The sequence below is a fragment of the Pagrus major genome, chromosome 18, assembly GCF_040436345.1.
Source record: "Pagrus major chromosome 18, Pma_NU_1.0".
NCBI lineage: Eukaryota > Metazoa > Chordata > Actinopteri > Spariformes > Sparidae > Pagrus > Pagrus major.
In genome coordinates, this window is record NC_133232.1 from 18,338,104 (window position 1) to 18,364,627 (window position 26,524).

Below are 26,524 nucleotides of genomic sequence, written 5' to 3' on the forward strand. Positions count from 1 at the left end.
TTGGTTTCAGGAAGTTGATGGGTGGAGCTGGGACCTCATCAGTGATGCAACACACCTGAGCAGGCTGGGCTCAGGTGGCTATAAATCAGACCTGCAGGATCCTCTCACTCTCTTGCCCTGACCTGCCGACTGACATTATTATTTATTTCTATACTGTGTTCCACATACATACTGATCGACTGATGGACATAATTATATTGCTTATTTCATTTAGTTAATTAAAACCTTTTGCATTATTTACAGACTATGTGTGGTCTCCCTCTTTGTTTTAATTGGCCATATGTGAGCGGATTGTAACGGGACCTTCAACAACTGGCATCTACACAGAAGTTCCTTTAAACAGACATTTGAGGAACTTGTTCTTCACTTGAGTGTCTTATTTTTATGCCACTTTCTACTTCAGGTTAGATATATTGTGCTTTTTTATCTGACAGCTTTAGTCACTAGTTTCTTTACAAATTGAGATTTTTGCACATGATGAGCTCATAAAATATGTTTTGGTTATAAAATGAACTACCCAACAGTTTATTCAAGTATAGCTGAAACCATTAGTTGATTAATGAATTGGTCAATTGACAGAAGATGAGTTAACAACTATTTTGATATCCATTTAGTCGTTTATCATGCAGAGCATATGGCTCCAGCTTCAAAAATGTGAGGAGTTGCTGTTTTTCCTTTTAATTATTTTAATTTCTAATTTTTAAATTCATTTTGAGGTTTGGACTGTGGTTGGACATAACAGGTTGTAATGGTGTCACTTTGGGATAATTGTCAGTAATTATGATGACATTTCACATTATTTTCAGAAATCAAACAATCAATCAAATAATGGTGAAAATAATCAGCAAATTAATCCAAAATAAAAATAATCATTAGTTACAGTCCTATACAAAAATACTTCAAAATGAGCTCCACCAAAACTATTCAACTTTTAATACTTTATGTACATTTTTCTGATTATTCTATTATTTATTACACTTTAACACTTTCAATGCAGGACTTTTACTTAAAGGGTAATTCCACCAGTTTTACACATTAAAGTTTTTAGTCTTGAGGAGCACTACTGCATATGTGAAAAAGCAGTATAAAGCCTTTTGTGGCTGCAGAGGAAGCTGCATGTAATCTGATAAACTACCTCCAGTGATGTAACTCAGTGGCTAAGTTGTGGGTAATGTAGGCGCTAGGTTTTAAAAAGGAAGAAAAATGTGTGGAATAATAAAGGCGGTGTCTCTGCTGTATCGATTTTGATCATTTGTTGTCCATAATGAGTCCAACAGTGTTGTAGAAGTGCAATGCACACCAGTGGACTGCTTTTCAAAACCTGGAGCCTACATTATCCAGAGGTGATAGAAATACACACGTTCTTCACTCAAGTAGAAATACAGATTCAGCTTCTTTACTCAAGTAAAAGTAAGAAAGTACAGGCTCTGAAGTGTACTCAAAGTGTTAGAGTAAAAAATATTTCTTGGAGCCAAATACTTCAAACAGTTCACTTAGATAAGGCCATGGGTGGGGAATGTCCTGCTTCTCACAATCTGCTCCGGTGTCGTCGGCAATGTTGCCACGGTCAAGTCTCATCCATGTCGCTGCCTTTGTCACTGCTACTTCTACGTTGTTTCATCTCACTACGCCTGCCATGCGTGATATGCATTGATTGGTTGAAATCAGTCTGGCGATGCTGGGAAGGCGCTGGCAATGACACAAAATAAAAATAATCGACAATATCCCTCAAATCCATCCAGTAACAAGCCTGTTTTCAACATGTAAGAAGTAGAAAATACAGATATTTGTGTTCAGATCTAGGGAGGAAAAGTAAAAGTTTGTCAGATACATAAATACTCGAGTGAAGTACAGATTCCTGAAAAATCTACTTAATTAAAGTAACAACGTATTTGTACTTTGTTACTTCCTCCCTCTGACATTACCCACAATCCAACTTAGCCACTGAGTGGCATCACTGGAGGCAGTTTATCAGATTACATGCAGCTTCCTCTGGAGCCACAAAAGGTTTTATACTACTTTTTCCAGATATGCAGTAGAGCTCCTCAAGACCTGTAAACACACTTTAATGTGTAAAACTGGTGGAGTTACCCTTTAAGTAAAGGATATGACTTCCTCTACCACTGGTTGTACCATGTTCGTCTGCTGAAACACTGAAACAGGTTGAGTTGTGACATGTGGCTGAGCCATCTGTCCTTACTGTAAGACTGCGATGCTTTATCATTGTGGTGCATATTGTTAGCTCGCTGCAGAACGCCATCCACCCACAAACCTGGCAACAGGTGGAAAATCACAGCCTAAATCTAACTCTATCTCACATTCAGACACCACTTATATAAAAGACCTTTGCATGGAGAAAGTGGAAGTGAAATGTGATGCAAAGAGCAGTTGGTGAGGAGAGTGCGGCTTGTACAATGCATTGAGCAGCAGCACTGCAAAATATTCTGCAGGTGCGGAAGCAGGTGGATCTTGCAGACCTCCACCTACACTGTCAGGTAACGGGAGAACAGAATATGCTGGCAACAATCCCTCAGACACGAGCAAATCATATTATAGCCTGCATGCTTAACAGTCATCAGATGGATTCTAGTTTGATATTGTCACATTGCACCATCCACAATGTGATACAAGGAGGTGAAAGAGTAAGAAATGTTGATAAAACTCAAAAATGGGTGAGTGTTTGGCTGCCTGTTGTTACATGTTAAGGTGAGGATTTGCTTTATGGTGAGTGTGAGTCTCCAGCGTGTGTGTGTGTGTGTGTGTGTGTGTGTGTGTGTGTGTGTGTGTGTGTGTGTGAGCAGACCCCCGTTTGAACACAGCCAGTGTGAACTTATTGAACCCATCTGCTCGCGGTGAAAAATGTGCCAGGCTTGCAGCATCCCGCGGACGTCATGGCAACCTGTGGGGAGGCAGCAGGGGCGGTCCTGACGCTCCTGCGCGCGCGTGTGTGTCAGTGAGTGTGTGTGTGTGTGTGTGTGAATGAGCTGTCTGATATTTTGTTGTAGTCTGTACCAGTGACTGAGCAGGACGATCAGAGGGGAGCAGTGCAGCAGGAGCAGCAGCATCAGTGGCGGGCGGGAGGCTGGTAGGATGTTGCGTCTGTGCTGCCGTTTAGGCTGATCAGAGCCGGAGCTACGATGCAGTGACAGTCTACACAGGAAGACACGGGCACACACACTTACACACACACACTTACACACACACACACACACACATACACACACTTACACACAGACAGACACACACACAGAGGGAGAGGGAGGGAGAGTAACACACGATTGCGCACGAGAAATGATCCGCTCCTAGACTATGGCACCGTCGGGCTCGCGTAGTATCAAGAAGGGCTGTCAGAGAGTTTTGTACTGGATCCCGGTCCTGTTCATCGCCCTCATAGTGGCTTGGTCATACTACGCCTATGTTCTGCAGCTTTGCATAGGTAAGAAACCAGCTGTCTGGGTAGTATGAGGAGGAGGTGTGTGTGTGTGTGTGTGTGTGTGTGTGTGTGTGTGTGTGTGAGGGGGAAATGCTGGCTGGTGTGTGTGTGTTTTTGGTGATGGGGTGGGGAGACATTTCTGTTTCAGCAGTTTGTGGTCCAGGCTGATTTTTTTTGTGTGGATGCAGGAGGCTGTCTTGTTGTTTATGCAGTGTGTGGACAGTGACAGTCACATGACAACAACAGTTCAACCAGGAATTGTCAGCATATTGTCACAAGGAAGTGGCAATTGTGCCTGAAAAACACAAGTTGAATATTTGTGTTGATAACAAAGACAGAATTAGAAATGTTTGACCTGCTTTTATTGTGAAGGGGGATGTACAGTGCAGGATTAGACCATTCATTATCTGACTCCTCCACTATCACTCTATCAGCACTATCTTAAAGACTTACTGTAATAGCTTCAGGCTCATGTAGTTGCAGAGCTTCATTATCTGAATTGTTACCATCCACCACAGCACCAGCAGCATTATCTGTTGGCACAAAGTCTTTCTGTAATGGCTTTGAGTCGGGCCTGCCTCCTTCCTGATGGTGCGTTTACAGACAGCGAGCCTCCTTGGTGAACGGTGAACACAAAGTTGACCTGGATAGTGAGTAATGGTTTCTAGGATGTCTCAGAGGAGTCTCGGCAGCCTACTCATGTGCTTCATTTGGCAGCTTGTCAGACCACTAGGAAAGCAGATCTCCTCTGTCAGAAAGGGGGATGAAATGGAGATGGTTTAATGAGACCAAACAGAGGAAAACACAGGGAGGGAGGGTTTGATGTTCTGGCTGTTTGTCAGTCTGATCTTCTCCAAATTTAGCCAGACATGCTGTCCAGCTGAAAGTTTACACCTTTAACTTTGTCTTTACTCCTGATCAGTGAGACTGCTGCAGGAGTCACAGCATCACTGGGTTCACCAGCACAGGTGTGGCCAGAGAGGTGGCGGGGGGGGTGATAGGTGGTTAGCTTCTTAGTATCATGGATGAATTACTGAAAGAACCTTCCAGGAACAGACCCAGGGCCGCTGGACCAGAACCTCTTTGTGAACTGACTGTTAACATGTGTTGTTTTCAAATGACCACAAAAAAAAAATCAGATAACCATAAAGAAAAAAACCAACCACAAAGAGACACAAAACTACTTCAAAGAAATAAAAACACCCACAAAAAGATGAAAAACAATCCTAAAGAAATGAAAACCAAGCACACTGGGATGTAAAATGATCTCAAAGAGATGCAAAACAACCAAAGACAAAAAAAACAACCACGAAGAGGTGATAAAGACCACGAGACACAAATGATTACAAAGAGAAACAAAACGACTGCAAAGAGACACAAAACGAACACAGTGAGACACAAAACGACCACAAAGAGACACAAAACAAACACAGTGAGACACAAAACGAACACCATGGGACACAAAAAGACCACAAAGAGACACAAAACAAACACAGTGAGACACAAAACGACCGCAGAGACACAAAGCAAACACAGTGAGACACAAAACGAACACAATGGGACACAAAACGACCGCAAAGAGACACAAAACGAACACAAAGAGACACTTAACAGCTGCAAAGACACACAAAACGTACACAAAGAGACACAAAACGACCACAAAGAGAGACAAAATGAACACAGTGAGACACAAAACGACCGCAAAGAGACACAAAACGAACACAAAGAGACACAAAACGAACACAGTGGGACACAAAACGACCGCAAAGAGAGACAAAACGAACACAGTGAGACACAAAACGAACACAGTGTGACACAAAACGACCGCAAAGAGACACAAAACAAACACAGTGAGATACAAAACGACTGCAAAGAGACACAAAACGAACACAAAGAGACACTTAACGACTGCAAAGAGACACAAAACAAACACAAAGAGACACTAAACGACCGCAAAGAGACACAAAACAAACACAATGGGACACAAAACGACCGCAAAGAGAGACAAAACAAACAAAGAGACGCAAAACGAACACAGTGAGACACAAAACGAACACAGTGTGACACAAAACAACTGCAAAGAGACACAAAACAAACACAGTGAGACACAAAACGACTGCAAAGAGACACAAAACGAACACAAAGAGACACTTAACGACTGCAAAGAGACACAAAACAAACACAAAGAGACACAAAACGACCGCAAAGAGACACAAAACAAACACAATGGGACACAAAACGACCGCAAAGAGAGACAAAACGAACACAGTGAGACAAAACAAACACAGTGGGACACAAAACGACTGCAAAGAGACACAAAACGAACACAGTGAGCACACAGAGAAAGCAAAACAATCACAAAGGAACAACAAAGAAGAGACGCAAAACTACAACACAAAACGACTACAAGGAGACAAAAACTACTGAGTCCAGAAGTCCATTTTCTCATGATCCATCCGTGGATGTGGCCTTTTTGGTGTTATTATAGTAAATGGAAGCTATTTATTGATATTATTTCATGGTATAATGTCTGAAAATGTGTTTGTTTAGCATTCGTTTATTACACTAAGAAAACTATGTAGCTATTAATGAATGAATGAATGTGCAGTTTATTCTTGCCAAGAGCCTTACAGTTGAGTCTAAACACATTTCTACTCATTTTATAAATGTCCTCCTTTTTTAAATCTACCCCTCACTCAAACATTTCTAGAGCCACCTCTGTTCACCAGAGAGTCCTGCCAGCTTCTGTCCCAGGATGAACCTCGTCTAGAGTTACAGGACGCCATGTCTCTGCTGCCCGCTCGTTGGCATATCGTCCTTCAGTACTTTAGGGTGACAGAAAAGCAAAATCACTGTTTGGTCAGGCGTTTCTTTCTTTTCTTTTTTTTTTTCAATAAACCATTTTGTTTGGTATTCTGCAGAACAAGAGCGAATTTGTGATGCATTCGGGTCACAAGGGACAGACAGATGAAAACAGCAGCAGCGGGGCAGGACAGCGGCTGCTCGGGGGCCAGCATGTGCTTTGCAGACAGACACACGGACAGTTGTGTGAACGTATCGTCAGCTGATACCTCTCGTTCGGCAGCTCAGTTAATCCCATTGTCTGGCTTACATAATTCACCCCAAGCAATCTGTGGTTGACCCACTTTCTTTTTAAGCACCGAACATCAGCCCCTGAACAGTTGGTCCCTTTTTTCAAGATTGTTGAAAATGAGAAATCAGGTGGTCTTATTTGTGTTTTGTTGGAAATGTAGCAGGAATTCAAAGATGGAAACAGAGTACAGCAGTGACCATAATGCTTTCATAGACACATTGATGTACATACTTGCAGATGCCCTTAATCACACTCACACACTTATGCTTCACCGTCAGACTCTCAGGCTTTTATGCTGGCAAGGCAGCATGCACATGATTTTTGGCTGCATGCCTTGATTCAGTTCCTTGGCTTACCTTTCTTCAGTTCCTGCTGTGTGCATGCATGCGTGTGTGTGTGTTGGCTAATTACTCAAGATGGATGACTCTGTATGCTCAGCTAATCATTGCTTAGATATTAGGACAAATATAAAAAAACAGCGTCAGCTATTCCTCCAACAGGTGTCCACTTGTCTGTCTTCATGTTCGGGTGCAGACCTTTAGGTGTGTGTTTGTGAAGGTGCTCATCAAGTGTGTATGTGCTGATGTCAGCCTTCAATCAGCAGCTGTGGGAGTTGTTGCAGTTGTCAGCATTCACACACACACACACACAAACTGTGCAGGATGCTCGTGCTGTTTTTCAATGCTTTTTGTCGATGCACAGTAATGCTTATCTACATGAGAGGAACAATGAGTCGAACTATTTGACTGGGAGTTTGCTGTATATTGATTTTGTGACTGGTGTGGTATTGGGCGCTGGCATTAAGGGTTTGCAGAGTCAGCAAATTTTCAGTTTTGCTAATTTGAGTTCAAACACTGCTGTCAGTCATGGACATTGCTCCATGTGAAGGAGGTCCCTGTGCTTGCATGTTGAAATTTGGGAATATTGTAAACATGCCCCACAGTGTGTTTCACCATCTTTTACACAGACCTGACTGTGTCTTTTCATTTTTACCTTTTCAGAGTCCATCGATGACACAGGAGAAAAGGGTAAGTGCTGCTGTTTAACATTAAGAGGAATCTTAAGGGTCTGCAGTTGTTTTGTATGTGTTAGACGTTGAGATCTGCAGCCTTCCGTCCGTGCAGAGGCAGCCCACATCAAAACAGAATAATCAGCCTGAATCAGAGTGTCATACATTTGTTTTTCATGACCTTGGATCTGTATTTAAATGCAGGCGTTTATACAGTGGGTGTTTTGTTTCCACTCAGTCTAGAGATGCATTGAAGACAACGACAAAAAAGATTAATTATGATTAATTTTGCGAGCAGCATTCCTCTATGGATGGTAATGTCAGTCTGTCAGTGAATCATGTTGGTCCAGGCTGAAATATCTCAACAACTATATACAATTACCTACAAACATTCATGGTCCCCAGAGGATTGATTCTCCTGACGTTTTGTGTATCTGACTTGAGGTCCGCATTTTTTGTTTTGACTGAAATGTCTCGACATCTATAAGTAACAATGCCATGAATTTTGGGGACGCACATTCATATTCCCCTCAGGATGAATTTTAATCACTTTGGTGGCCCACTGACTTTTCATCTAGTGCCATTATCAGATGAAAATCTCACCAAATAACTGCAAAACTAAAAAAAAATTCTCATTAGTCTAAGGGGAACATGGTAACCATTAAACCTACGAAACAACAGCATGGCATTGTAATAGATCCCACTGCAGTTCTCGGCTTTGTACGCAGTAGCTCTAGTAATGTGTGTTTTTCTCTTGGCTGTTCATAAGCAGTAGTTTTGCAGGTAAACACACCGACCTCTTTGGCCTCTTTTCAGGTCTACTGCTGCTCCTCTCTGGGTCAATCATCCTCTGGAGCCGCTCTTCACTAAAAGAGCATCTCTCAGCATTTGTTAGGTGGAGCAGACAGGCCAGCTGTCCGCAGGTCAGGGTGCTGCTGGGCTGTCCTGCCGCTTGGCTGGCAGGTCAGCCTGCAGTTGTGACAGCCAAATTGGTTGATGTGTTTGCCGAGACAACTACAGCTCACAAACCACTGCAAGAAAAACAGACATCCCCAGAGCTACTGTGTGAGTTAACAGTTTGAGTCAAGCATAGAGAATGCGACCACCAAAGCCAACCAATCACAGGTGGAGTAGGGCGGGTCTTGCGAGAACTGTGGTGGGATTCATAATAATGTATCAGCATGTTTGCAATGTCATTGTGTGGAGGTTAGGATGCTAACCTTAGCATTTAGGAATATGCATCATCAGGCACTGTTGATGCCTTATCATGCAAAATAGAGAACAAAATGAAAAATGTAAACTTCACTGTCTTTGTCAGATGTAGTGTAGATGTTCTGCAGTTACACAAAACAGACATTCAGATACATAAATATTTGTCCCACAAGTGTAAGAAATTATTGTCACATTAATCTCAATGCTGAGTTATCAACTACAGTGGATGATAATGATACAATATTTTGAATATTGTTCACCTGCCAGTGAAAACAAGTGTAAACACACTGAATCACAACACTATTTTTAATATTCACTGAAGGTGTAAACTCTGAGTAAATGGTTAAAAGCACACTGCCGATGAGAGGTGCTGCTGCTGAGGACTTGTTTATGTTTCTCTGCTTGCAGTTGTATACCTGCTGGTGTACCATGTCATTTTCATCATGTTTGTGTGGGCGTACTGGCAAACCATCTTCACCAAGCCCATGAATCCCCTGAAGGAGGTGAGTGTGTCTGACTCCGACGCAGCGTTATTGTCGGCTGCGACGATGATGAGGCATGGTGGGAAGTGCAGATGTAGGTTACAGCCTCCCTGTGTGATTGAACGCTGCATTTAGACTAATAATACTTTCCAGTGGAAGTGCCTGGAGCTGCTCTGCACTGTAATGGCTCTGATCCTGACCACAGCACTTCTGCTCTGCAGGCTCAACACACACACACATGTATGCGTCTTAGAGAGGACACTCAGAGAAAAGCCACCATTGCATTTCAGTTTGAACTGAGGCGACGCACGCATGCAGCAATGATTCATATGAAAGCTTTCCTTTATGAGACGTGATCGCTGGATCACTTGAGGTTTTGAGATTGTAATAAAAGTCAAATTTCATGTGTGCTGCACTGTTTGTTATCATCTGAGTTATTTGTTTCCAGTGTTCAATCATAAATCGCCTGAGTGGCTGAAAGTAATATCGCAGCTCTGTGCTGCTTTGCTCCCATTTGCCTGCTGGGGAAGAAAGAAACAAAACAAATGGAAGATACAGATACACCCTTCACTGCCTACTGAGCTGCAGCTTCACACTAACAGACATCCCTGCGTTATTGACACTCACACAGCCTGAAGCTTATCTGACAGATAATTTAAATGTGTAAGGGTATGATTCATTAGAAAAAACCAGCCCTGCTCACAGACAGAGCTATTGATAAATCACAGGTGTTGTTTGTCTTCCCTCTGTGTTCTGCCCCACATAGTTTCACCTGTCCTACTCTGACAAGGAGCTGCTGGAGCGTGAAGATCGGGGAGAGTCTCAGCAGGAGATCCTGAGGAGGATAGCCAAGGATCTGCCCATCTACACCCGCACCAACTCTGGAGGTACAGTACAGTACACACAGCTGCTGATGCGGAACTCAAGGAGCGGTCTAGACTGACGTGCAGCCCTCAGAGCTCATTTCACCCCCGTCACCTTGTTAGTCTGTGGTCAAGTGTTAGGAGAGGCTGCTGACGGCTGTGTGATTGAACTGCCTGTGTCTCCTCAGCAATCCGCTTCTGTGACCGCTGCCAGCTGCTGAAGCCTGATCGATGTCACCATTGTTCAGTCTGTGATAAGTATGGCTCCTATAGAGAAAAGACCACACAGTATATATTGCATTCTGGCAGGCGGAGTGAGATTCAATTACACTGACTTGTGACCCTGTTGTGTTACAGGTGCATCCTGAAGATGGATCACCACTGCCCATGGTACGTAGTGGCACTCTTTCATTAAACAGGCAACAGGACTTTAAACAAATATCTGTGACGGTGTACTCACATGGTGTTGTATTTTTGTAATTACACACTACTCACGGTTTCATGGAAAAGAGTTTTTCTGCCCAGTGATACTCCTGTAAACACACATCACATGTTAGCACAAAGAGCTTGTTTACAGGACAGCGTTTGACACTTGTAACCTCTCATCCTGCCAGATGACAGAATTTGGCAGCAGAGGGAAACAAAACAAATTTGATTCCATTCTGTGTAATTTTTCCAAACATGATTGGTTTGTCTGCTCTCGTTGCGATTATCATGTCTGGTGTTCAGACCAGGGATATGTATATATTGAAAAAAAGAAGATAAAAATAAGTCATTTTGTCAGTTTGCACTTGGATCATTCTGTAATGATCTCCAAACATGCCAGATGTGAACATGTTGTTTGTTGCTTTAGTAAAATTGCTGCCTGCGTCGTATTTGGCCTGCCAATTGTTTCTAGAGGGAAAAAAAGCTAGTTTTAAAAAGTTACTATAATATAAAGTTAATATGAATAACTTCTATAATAAATAATTACTATAATATATTAATATAAATCATTAATCTGTTGGTAGGTAAAATGCTCGGCGGACACTTATAACAGAGAATTTGGGATCCATGAACCATTTTGCATCTTAATAAATACAATACAATAGGTGTTTCCAAGGAAAAAAGTGTGGGCACCTCTGCTCTAGACAAAATTAAACTACAATAATGGCCCATGATTGGCTGAAAAAACAGATCCTCTAATTCACATGAAACAAACCTACTGAATGAACGTTTTCCTGTAAAGTTCTGTTGACCAGTTTGAATGTATTTACCTGTTTTTCACGCAAACAGGCTGAAAAATCGAAAAACAGTTGTATGCACATCTACAAAACATAAATCAATAGACAATAGACAACAACAGAAAAGTGGCTGCACTTTCCATTGTATATTACTGCTACAGTCACATTTTGATGGAGCAACTCACCCACAAAGTCATCCACAGTATTTACTGCTATGCTGCTCTTGTATATCAGCATTTTGAAAAGTTTTGAACATGTAGGGATGCACCAATTGTGAAATTATGGGCTGTTACCACTGTTTATTTAAATGCATTTATTTGTTGTTGTTGTCATTTATTCCCTCTTTTGTGCCAGTGAAACAAAGTATCTATCCAGTAACTATCTTTTAAAGGTGCTAATATGTAAGAATTTGCCACCTGTCAAAATCACACTCAAAACAAATGGGGTGCAACACATCACCTGAGCAAGACTAGACTGGGAGCTCGGGGACCAGGGGACTGTTAGTGTTTACACCCATGGCACCGGAGCATTGGACTGGGATGAGCTAGCTGGGCTAGGTTAGCATGCTAACTTAAGTAGATTGCTCTACAACATAATACATAAACATCATAATGTCAAAACTGCTATTTATTCACATTCTTTTGATAATTTTAGTTAATTTTTGAATGTTTTCAACTAAAATTATTATGTATTCAAAGCCAAAAAATTAAATCATACTTATTTATTAAACAATCTTTAATATAACCTTCTTTCGCAAGAAAAAACATTTTGAATTGTTTCAAAAGCCTGTTTAACTACCCACACAAAATTTGTAGTACTTACATAGCTTTACAAACTGATAGCAGAGCTGTCATGAGCCAGAAGCCCATTAATGTACACCACAATTGATGTTACACATCAGACAAACATCGGCCACTGCTATCAGTAAACTTCATCTTATTCGCTGACAACAGTCAAACAGTTGAATATTGGCTGTTATTGATGTTCGGCTGATAAATCAGTGCATCCTTAAACATGTATTAATGCTTACACTGACCTGTCATTATTGTTGCAGGGTGAACAACTGTGTGGGATTCTCTAACTACAAGTATTTCATGCTGTTCTTGGCATATTCGCTACTCTACTGCCTTTTTATAACTGCTACAGATCTTCGATTCTTCATCAAATTTTGGACGGTAAGTTTTGCTTGTCCACCACAACATGAACCATTGATCATATTATGTATTTTTTAATTAGAAATTGTTTGGCTTGAGACAAAATATCTCTAATCAAATCTGAAATGTCATCTGAAAAAATGCATTCTGTGTTAAATACCTGGTGTTTGATTTTTTTTCACAAGGCTGGAGGTAGAGCTCATTTCCGTCTGAGAGAGTACCTGGTATGAGCCAACCAACTAGTTAGTGACACTGCAGTAGAAACAGTTCAGTAAGCTCCTCTAGAGTAGAAATGTCTTAGATCCCTCTCAGAGTCCGCCATCACTTTTTTCACTCAGTTGGTTTGATTGTTCAGTTGTTGTTTTCCCTCAGAACGGACTCCCAGACACTCAGGCCAAGTTCCACATCCTGTTCCTGTTCTTCTCAGCCTCCATGTTTTCAGTCAGCCTGGCTTCACTTTTCACCTACCACTGCTGGCTCGTCTGTAAGAACAGATCTACTCTGGGTAGGTGTTCATGCCTTCGTGCATGTGTGTATTTGTTCTGTTTGCGGATGCAGTAATTATACAGCCCGTGTCGTACAGCAGCTCACTCGTCTTTGTGTACGGTGAGTTTCTGCTGTCGGTCTGCCTACAGTTTGCACAGTGTCGTCCCTGCGCTAATGATGAAGGATGTTTCATTGCATTTTTCCCACCGTCAGTCACCGTCCTCATCAGCACAGTGATTTGATGAGCCTCTCTGGGCCGTTATCAGACGGAGCAATTTCTCATTATGTGTGCACAGTGGCACACTTTGTCTGTCAGTTGAGGAGAGTGGATTATCCAGAAGAGTACGTTACAGTGTAATGCAAAGACACAAGGCTCAGAGCAGTAAGAAGCTTAGTAACAGACACTGCTAGGAAGAGAAGTCACACATGGTGGAACAGTCTGAGATCTGCTTTTCCTCCACAACAAAGACACTTTCATTCAGAATTGTTCCATTCATGCAGCCATTCAGCAGGAGTGTGTTGATCTGTTGTCTGAATGAGCTCCTTTTAATGGTCTGAATAATATAAAGACTGAGAGGGAGAGTGCTGTGTTTATTCATCTTCATGTCTGACTGAATCTTCTTCTCCATATGTGTCCTCTCAGAGGCTGTGCGCTCTCCAGTGTTTCGCCACGGCACAGATAAGAACGGCTTCAGTCTGGGCGTCAGTAAGAATTTCCGCCAGGTCTTTGGTGACGAAGTGAAATACTGGCCCATTCCTGTTTTCTCCAGGTGGGCTCTTATTTTGTCACATTGTATGAGTGAAAAGACTTCAAGTTGTGGAGCCTGAAGTTAAAGACGGAGTTGTGGAGCCTGAAGTCTTTAACTTAAGGCTCCACAACTCTGTTGTGTGGCAAGGACCTAAAAAACAGATCATTGAAATCAATGGCACAGATTTTCTTCAGAAAATGTTTCCGTAAGTCAGATAATCTCACTCAGGATGTCAGAGAGTCTTGAATGAGTAAAGTCACCGTTCAGCTCAGGGATTTGTTTCCTAGTTGAAACAAATGGTTTCATTTAGGAGGAGCGAAAAGTCCCGAAGGACACGAGAGAGAATTAGCTTCAGTAAACAACAACAACATCACCACTCAGGATTCATGCAGAAGCTCCAGTTTTGCAACATTATTAATTCATCCTGACAGAATGAATACTATTATGACTACAGCTTTTTGATTATTACAGTCAAATTATGAAAACATAAACCTCTGAACTTTACATTTTTAAATTAAAAGACTGTAACTGAAACAAATTTCAGATTAAAGGGACAGTTCACCCCCAAATCAAAAAACATATTTTCCCTCCTGTAGTGCTATCTTTCCATCTAGGTTGTTTGGGTGTGAATTGTTGAGTTTTGGAGATATTGGCAGTAAAGATGTCTGCCTCTCAAATATAGTGTAACTAAATGGCACTCGGCTTGTGGTGCTTAAAGTGCATAAATAAACTCAACAGCAATGTCTCTTCACATCTAGGAACTATTTTTGAATTGTATTTGTATTGTATTTTATTTTGTTGAAGGAAGAATGCATCCACTCATGGACAAGAGGCTAGCTAACATTAATGGTTTACAATCCACATACAAGGCCATTAATGTTTACAATGTGTGTTGTACATCCTGCGCTGTCACAGGGACGAGTCTCTCCTGTAATGAGAAGATGAACGCTTTCTTCTGCCCAGTGATACTGTTGAGTTCGGTAGAGAGAAATAGGTTCATACATAAAACTGCTCACAACAATGTCTGTGGATTATCTTGGGTAGCCAGGTCATGTGATCTGGAGAGGAACATTGCTATTTAGTTTTTCAAATGTTTATTTAGCGCTTTGAGCACCAAAAGCCGAGTGCCATCCAGATAATTAATTCAGGCATCTCTACGGCCAATATCTCCAGAACTCATTAACTCACAGCCAAAACAGTCTATATTGATAAACAGCACTACAGTTAAGAGGAAAAAATATGTCTTTGATTTAGGGGTGAACTGTCCCCTTACATAATCCCAAGTCTTTACTGGCCATCATGTCCACATACATAAAATAACGTATATAACATATAATTCTATTGATGTGTAAAATGTCATCTACATTGAACAGTTTTATGACCAGCTGCTCATTTAAACTTAAAGCCGTTCAATCATCTGTGTTTTCTGCTGGTCTTCCAGTTTAGGGGACGGTTGCTCGTTCCCAACATGTCTGGTGAACCTGGACCCAGAGCAGCCCTCATCGCCCACTGGCTCCAACCCTGCCAACAAGAGGTGAGTAAGAAAAAAAGTGGTAACACACAAAAATGTGAGTAGTTACTGAGGAGCGAGTAAGGAATGAATCAGGAATTACTTATTAACTATCAAGTGGTTCCTGTAATAACTGTGACTTCAGGACTATACAGGAGATAATGATGAGTTACTGGAGAACAGACTGGCAGGTACTGTATTACTGAATCATTGGGTAATGATCAGTTCATTAATATCTGTGAATATTGTCTGCTTTCTTCATGAGAGTAATTAGTAATCAAGTCATTTGTAATTAATTAGTAATTTGTCCACTTGTTAACTACTCAGTGTTATGTTTCACTTCACTTGAGGGTGTGAAAAGGAGTAACTAATGATTAGGTAATGAGTATTTAATGAGTTGTCACTAGTTTGTGCCACTCAGCTGGCTGATAGTTAATCAAGAACAACTCATGAAGAAAGTGGTCTGTATGTTGATTCACAGATATTTATGAATGAATCATTACCTAATGATTCATTAATGAAGTAACTAATCATTATCTACTATATGGTCCTCAAATCACAGTAATTCAGGTATTGCTCATTAATAATTTATTGTTTATCAAGAGTCATTCCATACTCGCTCCTTAGTTTTGTGTACCTTAGTGCAAAGTGTTACGGCAAGTCAGCTCCCAGTGGGTTTTTTATTTTAACCCTATAGGTTTAATGATGCAGGAAATTCCCCCCTGCAGTTTTAAATGACTCATTCAGATCACAGGATTACAGGATTTAGGGCTATTTTATTTAAAGAAGCATGTGGGCCCAGAAATACTCCTGAGGGATCATGATTCCTGGCTTCATCTCTGCTCATATGTGTGTGTGTGTGTGTGTGTGTGTGTTTGTTTCCAGTGCAGCAGAGGGCCGCCAATTTCCCTCCAAGCCACTGAGGGAGTCTCAGAGTCGACTGCTCACCAGCACCCCCTCCTGGACAGAGAGTGACAGTGCAGCTGACAAAGACAAGAAGGGTCAGATAATGTTCCACTCTTTTCAATTACATATCTCCCAACATTATCACAAAGTGCAAATGATTTTACATTTTCTAAATGATGGATGTCCCCCCCCGTGTGTGTGTGTGTGTGTGTGTGTTCAGGTGCCAGCAACCCAGTGATGACCATAGAGAATGAGGCGTAACCAGAGTTAAAGATAGAGGTGACACGTTTAACCCAGAAAAGTAAGTTTACAGTCATACAGACAGTATTCTAATGAGTAAATCTTTTAATTATCATTTGAACTAAAATAAATAATATCTCATAATTATGAGAAAAAAGTTAAGTTATGAGATAATCAGATTTTTCTTTTTTTTAATCAAGGCTAAATTTTCATACCTTTTTTTTTTTTAAACTGGCAGAAATAGGCCTCCACAGTATTCACCTATTCATACATGAAATTAATATCCGTCCCTGTGTGTGCTCACCCCACAGGTCTCTGCTGGCCCCTCCTCGGTGTTTGTGCCTATCAGAATGTGACGTGGTGGTGACATCATCAGTATTTGTTGTTTCCCATACATGCACACCGCTTCTGAGAGGTTTACACACGACTGATATCACATACAAACCAGAGAAAATGAACCACTGTTATCATCAGTATTGCTGTTATTGTTATGAGCAACAGTTCCTGCTGCTGTCTGAAAGAACAAGTGGACTGAAATGAATATATTGCATTCCAACTGTCACACTTTCTTTTGTTTGTATATGAATAAGCACAGCAGCAAATGGAAGACATGTTTTTGCACTTCGTACACTAGATTATTAATCTGAGCTGCTTTTGTATGTTACAGTAGAGTTATGTTACGTTCATAGCTTAGCACATGAAGTAAACGATGTTATGAGTTTGCCAAACGTTTGCACATTAAGTATAGATTAGTAATCGTGTTAATGTGATGTAACTGATATTCCTTTAGCCATTTTTTTTCAGTGAAGTTTCATGTTTTGGAAGGGGAGGGGGGGCAGGTTTTCCATCCACCATGTTGAGTTTCAATGAAGCTCAGATGATGCATGCTCTCATCTCAGGATGTCAACACAAACTGTTGTAGTGAAATGTACCACAAAATGTTCTCCCCTTTGCTTGGAAACAAACAAACAAAAAAAGTATTAATTAGTAATCTGAATAAGGGCTCTTTTGACTCGTTATAGCATGAGTGAGGATGTTGCTGCTGTCACATTGAAACACCTGAGAGTTGGTGCTGCGACAGAGCGCGTCCCCCTCTGCCAAATATCTACACTGTTGTCTGGTAGTCTACAGTACACAACCAACTGCCGGCCAAAAGCATCCCGATTGTCTCTGTGTTAATGCTGCAGATCTGTTCACCATCTAAAAGCAGATACTGTGGAGTTTTTTTCTATCTCAAGACACAGTGTCATGGATGAACTTCAGAGCAAAAAAAAAAAAAAATTATCCAACAGCTCCAGCTGCTTTGTATATTTTCACCTTTTGTGGATTCTGTCTGTTCTTGTCTCTGGCTGGAAATTATTGAATCATCACCAAAAATTAGTGAAGAACGTATGCTTGTTTAAAAAAAAAAAAAAAAAACTCCATGGTGACAGTCGGTGTCAATCTATATTTTTCTATTCTTCTCAAGAGACAATATGGATGTGTGAGGTAATGTACTGTACAGTTGTGATGCCTTATAAGAATAAAATGAGCTCATCTTCAGCCTCTTTATTCATTGCACATCTGGAGGAGTTTCGAGTCATTAAAGAGATGTAATGGCCAAGAGCGCTTTACGGTAGAAAAGTTTCAAGCCTTTATTTACAAAATAATCTAAAAACAATCCTTTTGTATATATTGCATATTCTTCTTTTGCTCCTTTACAGTGTGAAAGATGTGCTGCAGGGAGAAGGAAAAGTGTTTCAGTTGTCAGTTTTAGGGAGGTTAATAAGTACCTACACTTCAACACACACCTATGGAAGTTCAGGATACTATTCAACAACACAGCATTTATTCAAACTCTTTAGTACATGCGGCTGTTCTACGCAGCATGAATGAACTGGAAAGCAATACAAAAAAAAAAAAAAGTCATCCAGAAGGCCAGAACTACATGTGAAATGAACTGGAAGAGAAAGATGCATGTTTAAAATAAGGCCATGTCATTTTTTTACCCACTGGTTAAAAGTATTTTCTTCTTTTGTTAACACTAAAACTCCACAAAACCTTCAATTCAATTAAAAATGAAAATGTACTCTCAACAGAGTAGTTAAGGGTAACCTCAGTGGCTCCTACAGCAGGAGAATGTTTTGTTTTTTAAACACTTTTTTTTTTAAGGTTTGGTGAATTTGGTTGAAATCAGCGCAGGACCATGTAGAGCGGTGATGTGTTCATGTGTGCTTGTATCAATGAGGGTGTTTACATGCACAAATAATCCGCATTCCTCCACTGAAGAGTATGCATCTAGTACCAACTGTATATATATATATATCTCAGCATAATAAATACAAAAAGGAAATGGTGTTCACTTGTTTTAGTATACCATCTACGTATAAATAAAATAATCCAGCTTGTTAAAGGCTACTCACAGTGGGATTAGAGCTTATTCACGTCGTTATAACATCTTTATATGAACAAATGAAAAAAAAAACTTCAATGAGATATTCATGTGCACGTAAACAGACTCACTGAGAGCTCCCTTTCTCATCATCATACAAGAGATCAGATGACTTATTTCTGAATCTGTTCAATCTCAGAAAACCAGCACAATAAAATAAAGTTTAAAAGAAAAAGAATGCTGCTAATATTAAGGCTGAGCGTGGTGAGAGCGGCTGTTGTGATAGTACAGGTTTACATGTTCACAATGTAAAACTGGAACTTAGAGAAGGCAACAAAGAGAGAGACACCAGAAACAGCTTTCCATATAAAATCAGGTTAGAGCTTTAAAGTGCAAAACATTTTTCTACAGAACATTTTAGGAAAACTAAAATCCCATCTTTTCAAGCATGTTAAAGTGAACTGATCCAACCAGGCTACCTACAATGCTTCGTAGGAATAAAGACTAAACTCACACACACACACACACACACACGCAGCCATCAGGGGCATGTGTGAGGAGGACAGCTGTGGGGTTTTTTTTTTATGACCATCATATTCAGTTAAGGTGAGCAGAGCCTATGAGAAGAAGCTTGCTAAATGATGTGTGTATGTTCTGTGTTCTTCCATTATTATCATCCGGTTGGCGAAGCTTGGCTTCAGTGCCACACTGATTGTGCACGTTGAACCGCAGGATGGGAAAGTTTCAGAGTGATGTCACGACTGCTGTTTGTTAGCCTCTTCTTCGTAAGCGTTCCCCGTTCCGTTCTGGACGTAGGCCGAGCCGGAGCCCAGCCCGTACAAGTGACCACAGTACTTTGCATCGTCGATATGATCCTCAAAGAACATCTGTGGGACAAATAGAAAAAATACAGGAGATGTTTTAATATCATATTATAAAGTGCATCATAATTCAATTTGTTTGGAACTGTTAGATAGACGCATAGACACATCGAGTATTATGCTGATGATAGCATCATCATGTCAGCCTTGCAAAGCATTTCGGAAGCTCACCTTACAAAAGTAGTTTATCGGAAATGTTCACATTTCAGTGGATAGCTCTTAGAGAGTCACAATGTTTATTACAAAGTTATTTTCCGACTCATTTTGGCCAGTTGCTGATGCCAGTATATGCACAGCTGTCCACCTAATTGCAAAGAACATCAAGTCTCTCCAGTAATGGAATTAACATCTTATTAAGCTTGCTCTTACTGGCAGATGAAGACGTACAATGCTTTTCAAAATGTACAGTCAGTGGGCAAAATAAGACACTACTTAGCCTTAATTTGTGTGGCGTGCTTCATCTTACTTGCCTGTCACATTGGCAAAAATGCCATTTCAGACTGATGCTGATATTTCATTTAAGGTTTACAATGTTTCTGTGAAAAAGAGCTCTTATATTCATCAGATTGTTGGTTAAAAACTGATCCAATCATCTGCAAATATTGGTCTGAGGCCTTGCCTGATGACTCTAAAGCCCTTTTCTAGCTGAGCGATACTCGAGAGAAAAACGGGCCGATATACACACATTTTTTGCAATGATAATATCAACTGATAATATTGGCCAACTAATAAATCGGTCGGGCTCTAATATTAACATAGTAACATTGCTGGCATGATGGCATCCTGTTAGTCGGACATTGGTGCCTCTTATGTTATTGTCGCTCACGGCTTCATTCGGATATATGTGCTATCTAAGGAAAGAGCTGCATGCTCACGCCATATTTGGCAAAAAACGTACATATAGAATGATCTGATCAAGCTTTTTAACCACGTTTCATTAAAATGATGGTTGGAGAGGTGACCGTGACCACTGAGATGAACAGAGCAGGAGCTGGGAGTCATTTAGACTGAAGATTAGGAGAAACAGAAACCCCTGTGAATGCCTGCTGTTGATAATGCATTAAAATTGATGATTAAAGAGTAACTAATCCTCCAAGTAGTGTTTGAGAAGAATACTTTGTACTTTTACTTTAGCAGTTTTATTTGTAATTGAGTAATATTTCAGTAATGGAAGTGTACTGATACTTGAGTACAGATTTTGAGTACTGCCACCACTGCCAGGGTGCTTTTTTCACACACGAGACCTACCTGTTAGAACTACCATTGGATTAAGGGGTGCAGGTGTGAAAGGGGCTTACGTAACACTTTGGCTCAGTGAGGTTTGAGTTTCATCAGATTCCTACAACAGATCTCCTCTGTCTGACTTTTGGAGCGTACCTCTCTCATTTTGAAGAAAGCCATGCCTGTGAGTAAAGAGTCGGAGCCGGCTTGATGCTGTGGTCCGATCCTCTCCAGCTCCAGCTGCTCAGCTACTTCCTGCAGCCCGCCCTGAAAACAAAACACACTCAGTTACTGAAGATCCAGAGAAAACAAGGTACTAAGCTCTGCTACCTGCTGGAATATTGATTTAAATACCTTCAGGTTTTTACAGCTCTTCATGAGGTACTTGACATCATAAATGACTGGAAAGTACAAGCGAAGAATCTCAAAGAAGTCCACCTCCTCCTCAGGCAGGTTAGCGTTGGACAGAATCTTGATCAGGTATCCAAAGTCATAGCCACTGCAACACAAACACACACACACACACAGACGCAAACACACGCACAGTGTTTAACCTTGTTTTTAACGAACACACAGTAGGAGGCTTCAAGAGACTATCACTCCCAATCTGCCATGACACAGAGATAATTAAGGACAGGATGACTGGATTGTTCGCCTGTACATGCTTGTCACTGTGTCATCTCTACAAGAATACTACACATCCAAGGACAAGAAACTACACGAAGCCATTATCCCAGAAAAGACCTTGTGATTCAGGATTTTGATTTCACAATAAGCGTCTTACTAGTCATTGGCTACTAGGAACTGAAAAAAGATGCATAAGATGATCATGTTTTTCACAACATACTATTTCTCCAGTAACATAAACAATGCATTCACAAGAAAAAGCAATACAATGAATCTCGAACCATTACCCTGGAAGAGATGACAGTAATGTTTCAAGCCTAAGCTTTATTTACTTTCTGAGGCCTGGTTATCTTTGGCCTCAGTTTGTCATGGTGACACAGTGGGAAACTCAGTATGACATGAAGATGTTAAGCAGAAGAGTTTAGAACAAATACTGGGTAAAAGTAGCTTTATAGTTACAGATCAGAATAAACAACAAGTGTTCATTTTACTTTAGTTTTAACATGACATTTTCCTGTTTTATCATGTTTGTAGGACAACGATCATAGTTTGGCGTAACATCTAACCTCTCACTTAAAGACGAAAAAAAAAAACATTAAATAAAGCATTAAGTCATGATACCAGAATTAACACAGTGTGTTTCTGATAAGTGCTTGTTAATTAACTGAAGGGCTTTTCACACTGCATATTCCTGGCCCTGGGATAACCTATCCCCTTTACACATACATTCCTGCTCGCCCAGTGCATATGTCAAGAAAGTTTTCTAGCTTCCAGGTTTACTTCCTGGTTATGTGGCTCATGTGCAGTAGAGTTTCCACTGCTGGCCCTAGCTACGAGCTCCTGCTCCGCCATAGACTTTACATAGTGATGATGTCATGTTTTTTCAATTTCTCAGCTCAAATAAAGTTGTACAAAGAGTCAGAGTTGACCTTGTTTGCAGTTCAAGGGTTCCTGTCAACAGTTTTACAGACTGTTGTTTATAATGGTGCACTATGGGAAAATGCTTTTTTGGGCCACAGTGGAATTTTTCACTACAATACCGCAAGTGGCCACTGGGCAAAATTGGAAGCAAGGCTGAGTGGCACTGTACAATCTAAGTTCATTAAAATCTATGTTAACTCCTCATTTCTACTTCATTAATCTACTGTTCATTGTCACATTTCAATGCGAGTAGTGGAAATAGAAACAGGGCGTTCGGCTCAAAACAGCAAGACTGCGTAACTTGCAGCCAGGAGACTCCAATAGGAAACAATGACAACAATATTAAAAGCTAATTTTGTCGCTTATACTCACTTGTGTTGCATGCAGTTAGGACACAGTGTTGGTCAGGGGCTTAAACTGCTCTAAGAATCATTTTAGCCCTGGGCTAAGTGCAGCATGAAAAGACCTTTACATGCAATGAGTGAAAACCTATGAGAGATGGGGAGAGAATTTGTAATTTCTGTACATTTTTCCAATGAATATGACTCCTGTTGCTATGCAGCGGTCTACAGTGTAGCTGCCACAATTCAAAACTAACTGACTGCATACAAAAACAGCTACACTGGCAGAATACCTGTGAAAAGACAGCCACTTGACCCCATCACAGAGCACCACTCCTGATGTCATCAGCAGCTCTGCGAAGTACAGCGTCTCGATGCCTTCGTCCTCGTGCTTCTTGAACTGAATCCCTGAAGTGGTCAGGAGCTCAATGGAGTCCTGTGCATACATGTCTTCTCTGATGACAAACACATGTCATACTGTTATGAAAGACAATCAAGTGGGTGTGAAAGCAGTAATCGAATGTCATAATCATGATTTTGTAAGCGGATTCTGAGGTGTTGTGCTCTGCAGTGTATGCAGTTGAAAAAGCTCTCAATTTTGTCCTCAACTGTCCTCTGTCCTCAACAACTGAAAATATGTAAGAGAAACACAAAAGTTATCTTACGTGAGGTTAAACTTGAAGTTGAATTGCCATGTTGATGTTCCTGGAGGGTATTCCCCTTGTTCGTTCATAAACGTGAGGCCCAACTGGATTATCTTGAGCAGGTCCACATTACAGCGCAGTAACTGGTACTGATAGTCGGCGTTGCTTCTGAACTCTCCAATCGGTCTGGCTACTACACCTGGGAACTCGGTGTCCTGTAAGAAGACAGACAACTCATTATGCACAGCAGAAATCTGCTCGTATCGGACAGCTTCTGCCCTCTACGAGCACAACTCACCATAGCAATATAGTTGTATTTTCGGATGACATGTCGGATCCTCTTCAGCTCCTCCTCCAGGTTGTTGGCCCAAACCTCACATATTCTTTGGCTGTGATCCACAGTAGCTGCGGGCATAGTGCCACTTCACCATGCAAAGAGAAAAATGCAAACAAAGAAGCTTTATGACAGTTGGTTCATAGATCTATCAGCTAGGGCTGCAACTTATAAATGTTTTCATCGTAGATCTATCTTTTCTTCTAAAGTAATGGATTAGTTTGGTCTATAAAATGTCAGAATATTGTGGAAAATGTCAACGAGGGCTTCCCAAAGGCCAAGACGACATCCTCAAATGTCTTCTTCAAACCAAATATATTCAGTTTACTGTCATTCAGGAGAAACGACAGCATTTACACACGTAAGAAGCTGAAACCAGAGATTCTTTACTTAAAGATGACTTTAACTGATTAATCAATTATCAAAATAGTTGGCAATGTATTTAATAGTTGACAACTAATTGATTAATTGTTGATCTACAATCTGCTGACCTGTGACAGCCCTAATGATAATAGGTGGAAGGACAAAGGCATACAACACATGATCTCAAGATACCAAAGAAGAGCTCACAAACCATTTGGCTAACTATATAACGTTACTGCAGGAAATACAACCTGCCCAGGCACAGATATGTCAATGTCAGTCTCAACATTTGGGGACGCTAATTCAGCCTCAGAGGAGACTTCACGTTGACTGAGATGAACACGTTGCATTAATACAAACAGACATGATAGCAGCAGCTGTCTACTGAAGATATGCAGGACGTGCCTGCTGCTGCTGCTGCTGCTGTTAACATTAGCTCGTCGCAGGCAGCTTCCAGCAGCACTTGGGGCTAGCTAGGTTACCTGTAGCAGTTAGCAGGCTACAGACAGCTAACAGGAGCAGGACAGTGGAGGCTCTCAGGTGGGAGGGCTGTGTACAGTTTCAACACTCTTCTCAAGGTAGACAGTTCGCTCGACAGATGAACAGGAGTGTGGCAGACATATGACAGAGGCATGTAGTAACTAGCAGCACACACACAGACACACTCGGCGCCACTTTGATACTGCAAAGCTCACAGTAGCTCCGTGAACTTACCGTTCCCCAAACCGGCCGGTGTGTGTTTTAAGTGTGTGCTATCTGAAAAATGTTAATTTGCTCTACGTTATTGCGCCGGGGGTTTTCCGCTAACTTTTAAATAGTTTATATTCAGTAATGTTTCGATGTCAACCTACGGCTGCCATCATAGCTGAGCCTACAACACGACGTCATCACGTACAGCAGGAACGTCACGTGCGTATGTATGCATGTGCCGTGTGGCCCACGTCCTGTTCGTCCAGAGCCTGCTGCAGTGTTCACTGACAGGGGAGGTGGGTACATGTCAGTACTGTGTTCAAACACAACTGAGCAAAAGGGGGGAAAAAATCTGTAAAAAAAATTATTTATCTCGTAATTCGACTTTTTACCTTAGAATGGACTTGTACTCACATATTTTCTACTTTTTAGACTTTTTGCCATGACTTTTACTTTTAATCTTGTAATTTCGATATTTTAACTCATAATTCTAACTTTTTATACAATATTTATTACTTTTTATCTCATAATTTCAACTGTTTGTGTGATAATCATGACTTTTTAGCACAATTATGACTTTTTTTATCTCACCATTAAAAAACTTCTTATGTTATAATTATGACCTTTAATCTTATAATTTCGACTTTATTATGACTCACAATGGACATTAAAAAAAAAGAGAAATGGGCTTCCATATAATTATTATTTGCAGCATATTTTAGTACATATGTGCGGAAGTCCTAAAGGGCCATGCATTCATACATTTTATTTCCTTCGTTTTCCCGTGATAACGAGTTAATTTCATTTGTTTTCTCGATATCTCGAGTTATTATCTCGAAATAACAACTGCCATTTCCCGAGATAACGGGATAATTTTCTCGAGATCTCGAGATAACGAAAGTTTGTTTTCCCGAGATAACGATATAATTAATTCGAGATCTCGAGATAACAAAACTTTGTTTTTCCGAGATAAAGATATAATTAATTCGAGATCTCGAGATAACAAAACTTTGTTTTTCCGAGATAAAGATATAATTAATTTGAGATCTCGAGATAACAAAACTTTGTTTTCCCGAGATAACGATATAATTAATTCGAGATCTCGAGATAATGACTGTGATATGATAGGCCTGATTATGACGCCCCGGACCTCATAGCTGGTCAGCTATGTAGTTAACGACGACATCAGGCTCACTTAGATTGTGCCGCCGATATAGCTGAAGCCTTGCTAACCGTCTTTTTAGATTACGCACACTAATGTGTATATTATCTGTAATAGCAAGGCATAATGCTATTTCAGCCTGTGTCAGGCCTTGATTGAAAAGATAAGTGACGCGGTGATCGATATGCTCCTGCTCCTCTGACATTGCTACACTGAATGATGTTTCCTGCAATGATTTAATATACTACACTATCGTTTTCTCAAGATCTCAAATTAATTATATCGTTATCTCGGGAAAACAAAGTTTCGTTATCTCGAGATCTCGAGAAAACGGCAGTTGTTATTTCGAGATAATAACTCGAGATCTCGAGAAAACAAATGAAATTAACTCGTTATCACAGGAAAACGGAGGAAATAAAATGTATGAATGCATGGCCCTTTAGGGCTTCCGTACATATGTGTATCATAATCTTGCAGTTTTATTCATTATGTAGGCAAACTGGTTTAATACTAAAACTATAATGGCAAACAAATGGACAAAAATACACATTGTTGATCCTCAGAGTAAAATTCTCTTTGCTTGCAGATAATAAATGAAAGCAAGCTGG

At 40.6% G+C, this 26,524-nt stretch overlaps 2 protein-coding genes across 3 annotated transcripts; one reads left to right on the forward strand and one right to left on the reverse strand.

The window, feature by feature from the left end:
* The first annotated feature begins 3,309 nt into the window (after positions 1 to 3,309).
* Positions 3,310 to 16,736, forward strand: zdhhc2 (zDHHC palmitoyltransferase 2). Its single transcript, XM_073487048.1, has 13 exons — positions 3,310 to 3,436; positions 7,529 to 7,555; positions 9,157 to 9,251; positions 9,997 to 10,117; positions 10,282 to 10,351; positions 10,451 to 10,483; positions 12,371 to 12,491; positions 12,843 to 12,975; positions 13,600 to 13,726; positions 15,147 to 15,239; positions 16,101 to 16,216; positions 16,342 to 16,422; positions 16,673 to 16,736. The coding sequence occupies exons 1-12, from the start codon at positions 3,310 to 3,312 to the stop codon at positions 16,380 to 16,382; spliced, it is 1,104 nt and encodes a 367-aa protein (XP_073343149.1). The 3' UTR covers positions 16,383 to 16,422; positions 16,673 to 16,736.
* A 1,234-nt stretch (positions 16,737 to 17,970) lies between these two features.
* Positions 17,971 to 24,946, reverse strand: cnot7 (CCR4-NOT transcription complex, subunit 7). 2 transcript variants are annotated; one of them, XM_073487049.1, is made up of 7 exons: positions 24,779 to 24,946; positions 23,666 to 23,789; positions 23,389 to 23,582; positions 23,017 to 23,178; positions 21,189 to 21,333; positions 20,991 to 21,101; positions 17,971 to 19,619 (listed from the first exon to the last, which is right to left on the reverse strand). In XM_073487049.1, exons 2-7 carry the CDS (start codon positions 23,780 to 23,782, stop codon positions 19,488 to 19,490), a joined length of 861 nt encoding a protein of 286 aa, XP_073343150.1. In that variant the 5' UTR covers positions 23,783 to 23,789; positions 24,779 to 24,946; the 3' UTR covers positions 17,971 to 19,487. The 2 variants fall into 2 exon arrangements, with proteins under 2 accessions (XP_073343150.1, XP_073343151.1); XM_073487050.1 differs by lacking the exon at positions 24,779 to 24,946 and adding an exon at positions 24,547 to 24,770.
* Positions 24,947 to 26,524: the final 1,578 nt, after the last annotated feature.

Coding starts and splice junctions, on each gene's coding strand:
- zdhhc2 (XM_073487048.1), top strand. CDS start 3,310: ATGGCACCGTCGGGCTCGCGTAGTATCAAGAAGGGCTGTCAGAGAGTT. Junction 9,252..9,996: donor CCATGAATCCCCTGAAGGAG/GTGAGTGTGTCT, acceptor TGCCCCACATAG/TTTCACCTGTCCTACTCTGA. Junction 16,217..16,341: donor AGCTGACAAAGACAAGAAGG/GTCAGATAATGT, acceptor GTGTGTGTTCAG/GTGCCAGCAACCCAGTGATG.
- cnot7 (XM_073487049.1), bottom strand. CDS start 23,782: ATGCCCGCAGCTACTGTGGATCACAGCCAAAGAATATGTGAGGTTTGG. Junction 23,179..23,388: donor AACTTCAAGTTTAACCTCAC/GTAAGATAACTT, acceptor GTTTGTCATCAG/AGAAGACATGTATGCACAGG. Junction 21,334..23,016: donor AAGTGGCTGTCTTTTCACAG/GTATTCTGCCAG, acceptor TTTGTGTTGCAG/TGGCTATGACTTTGGATACC.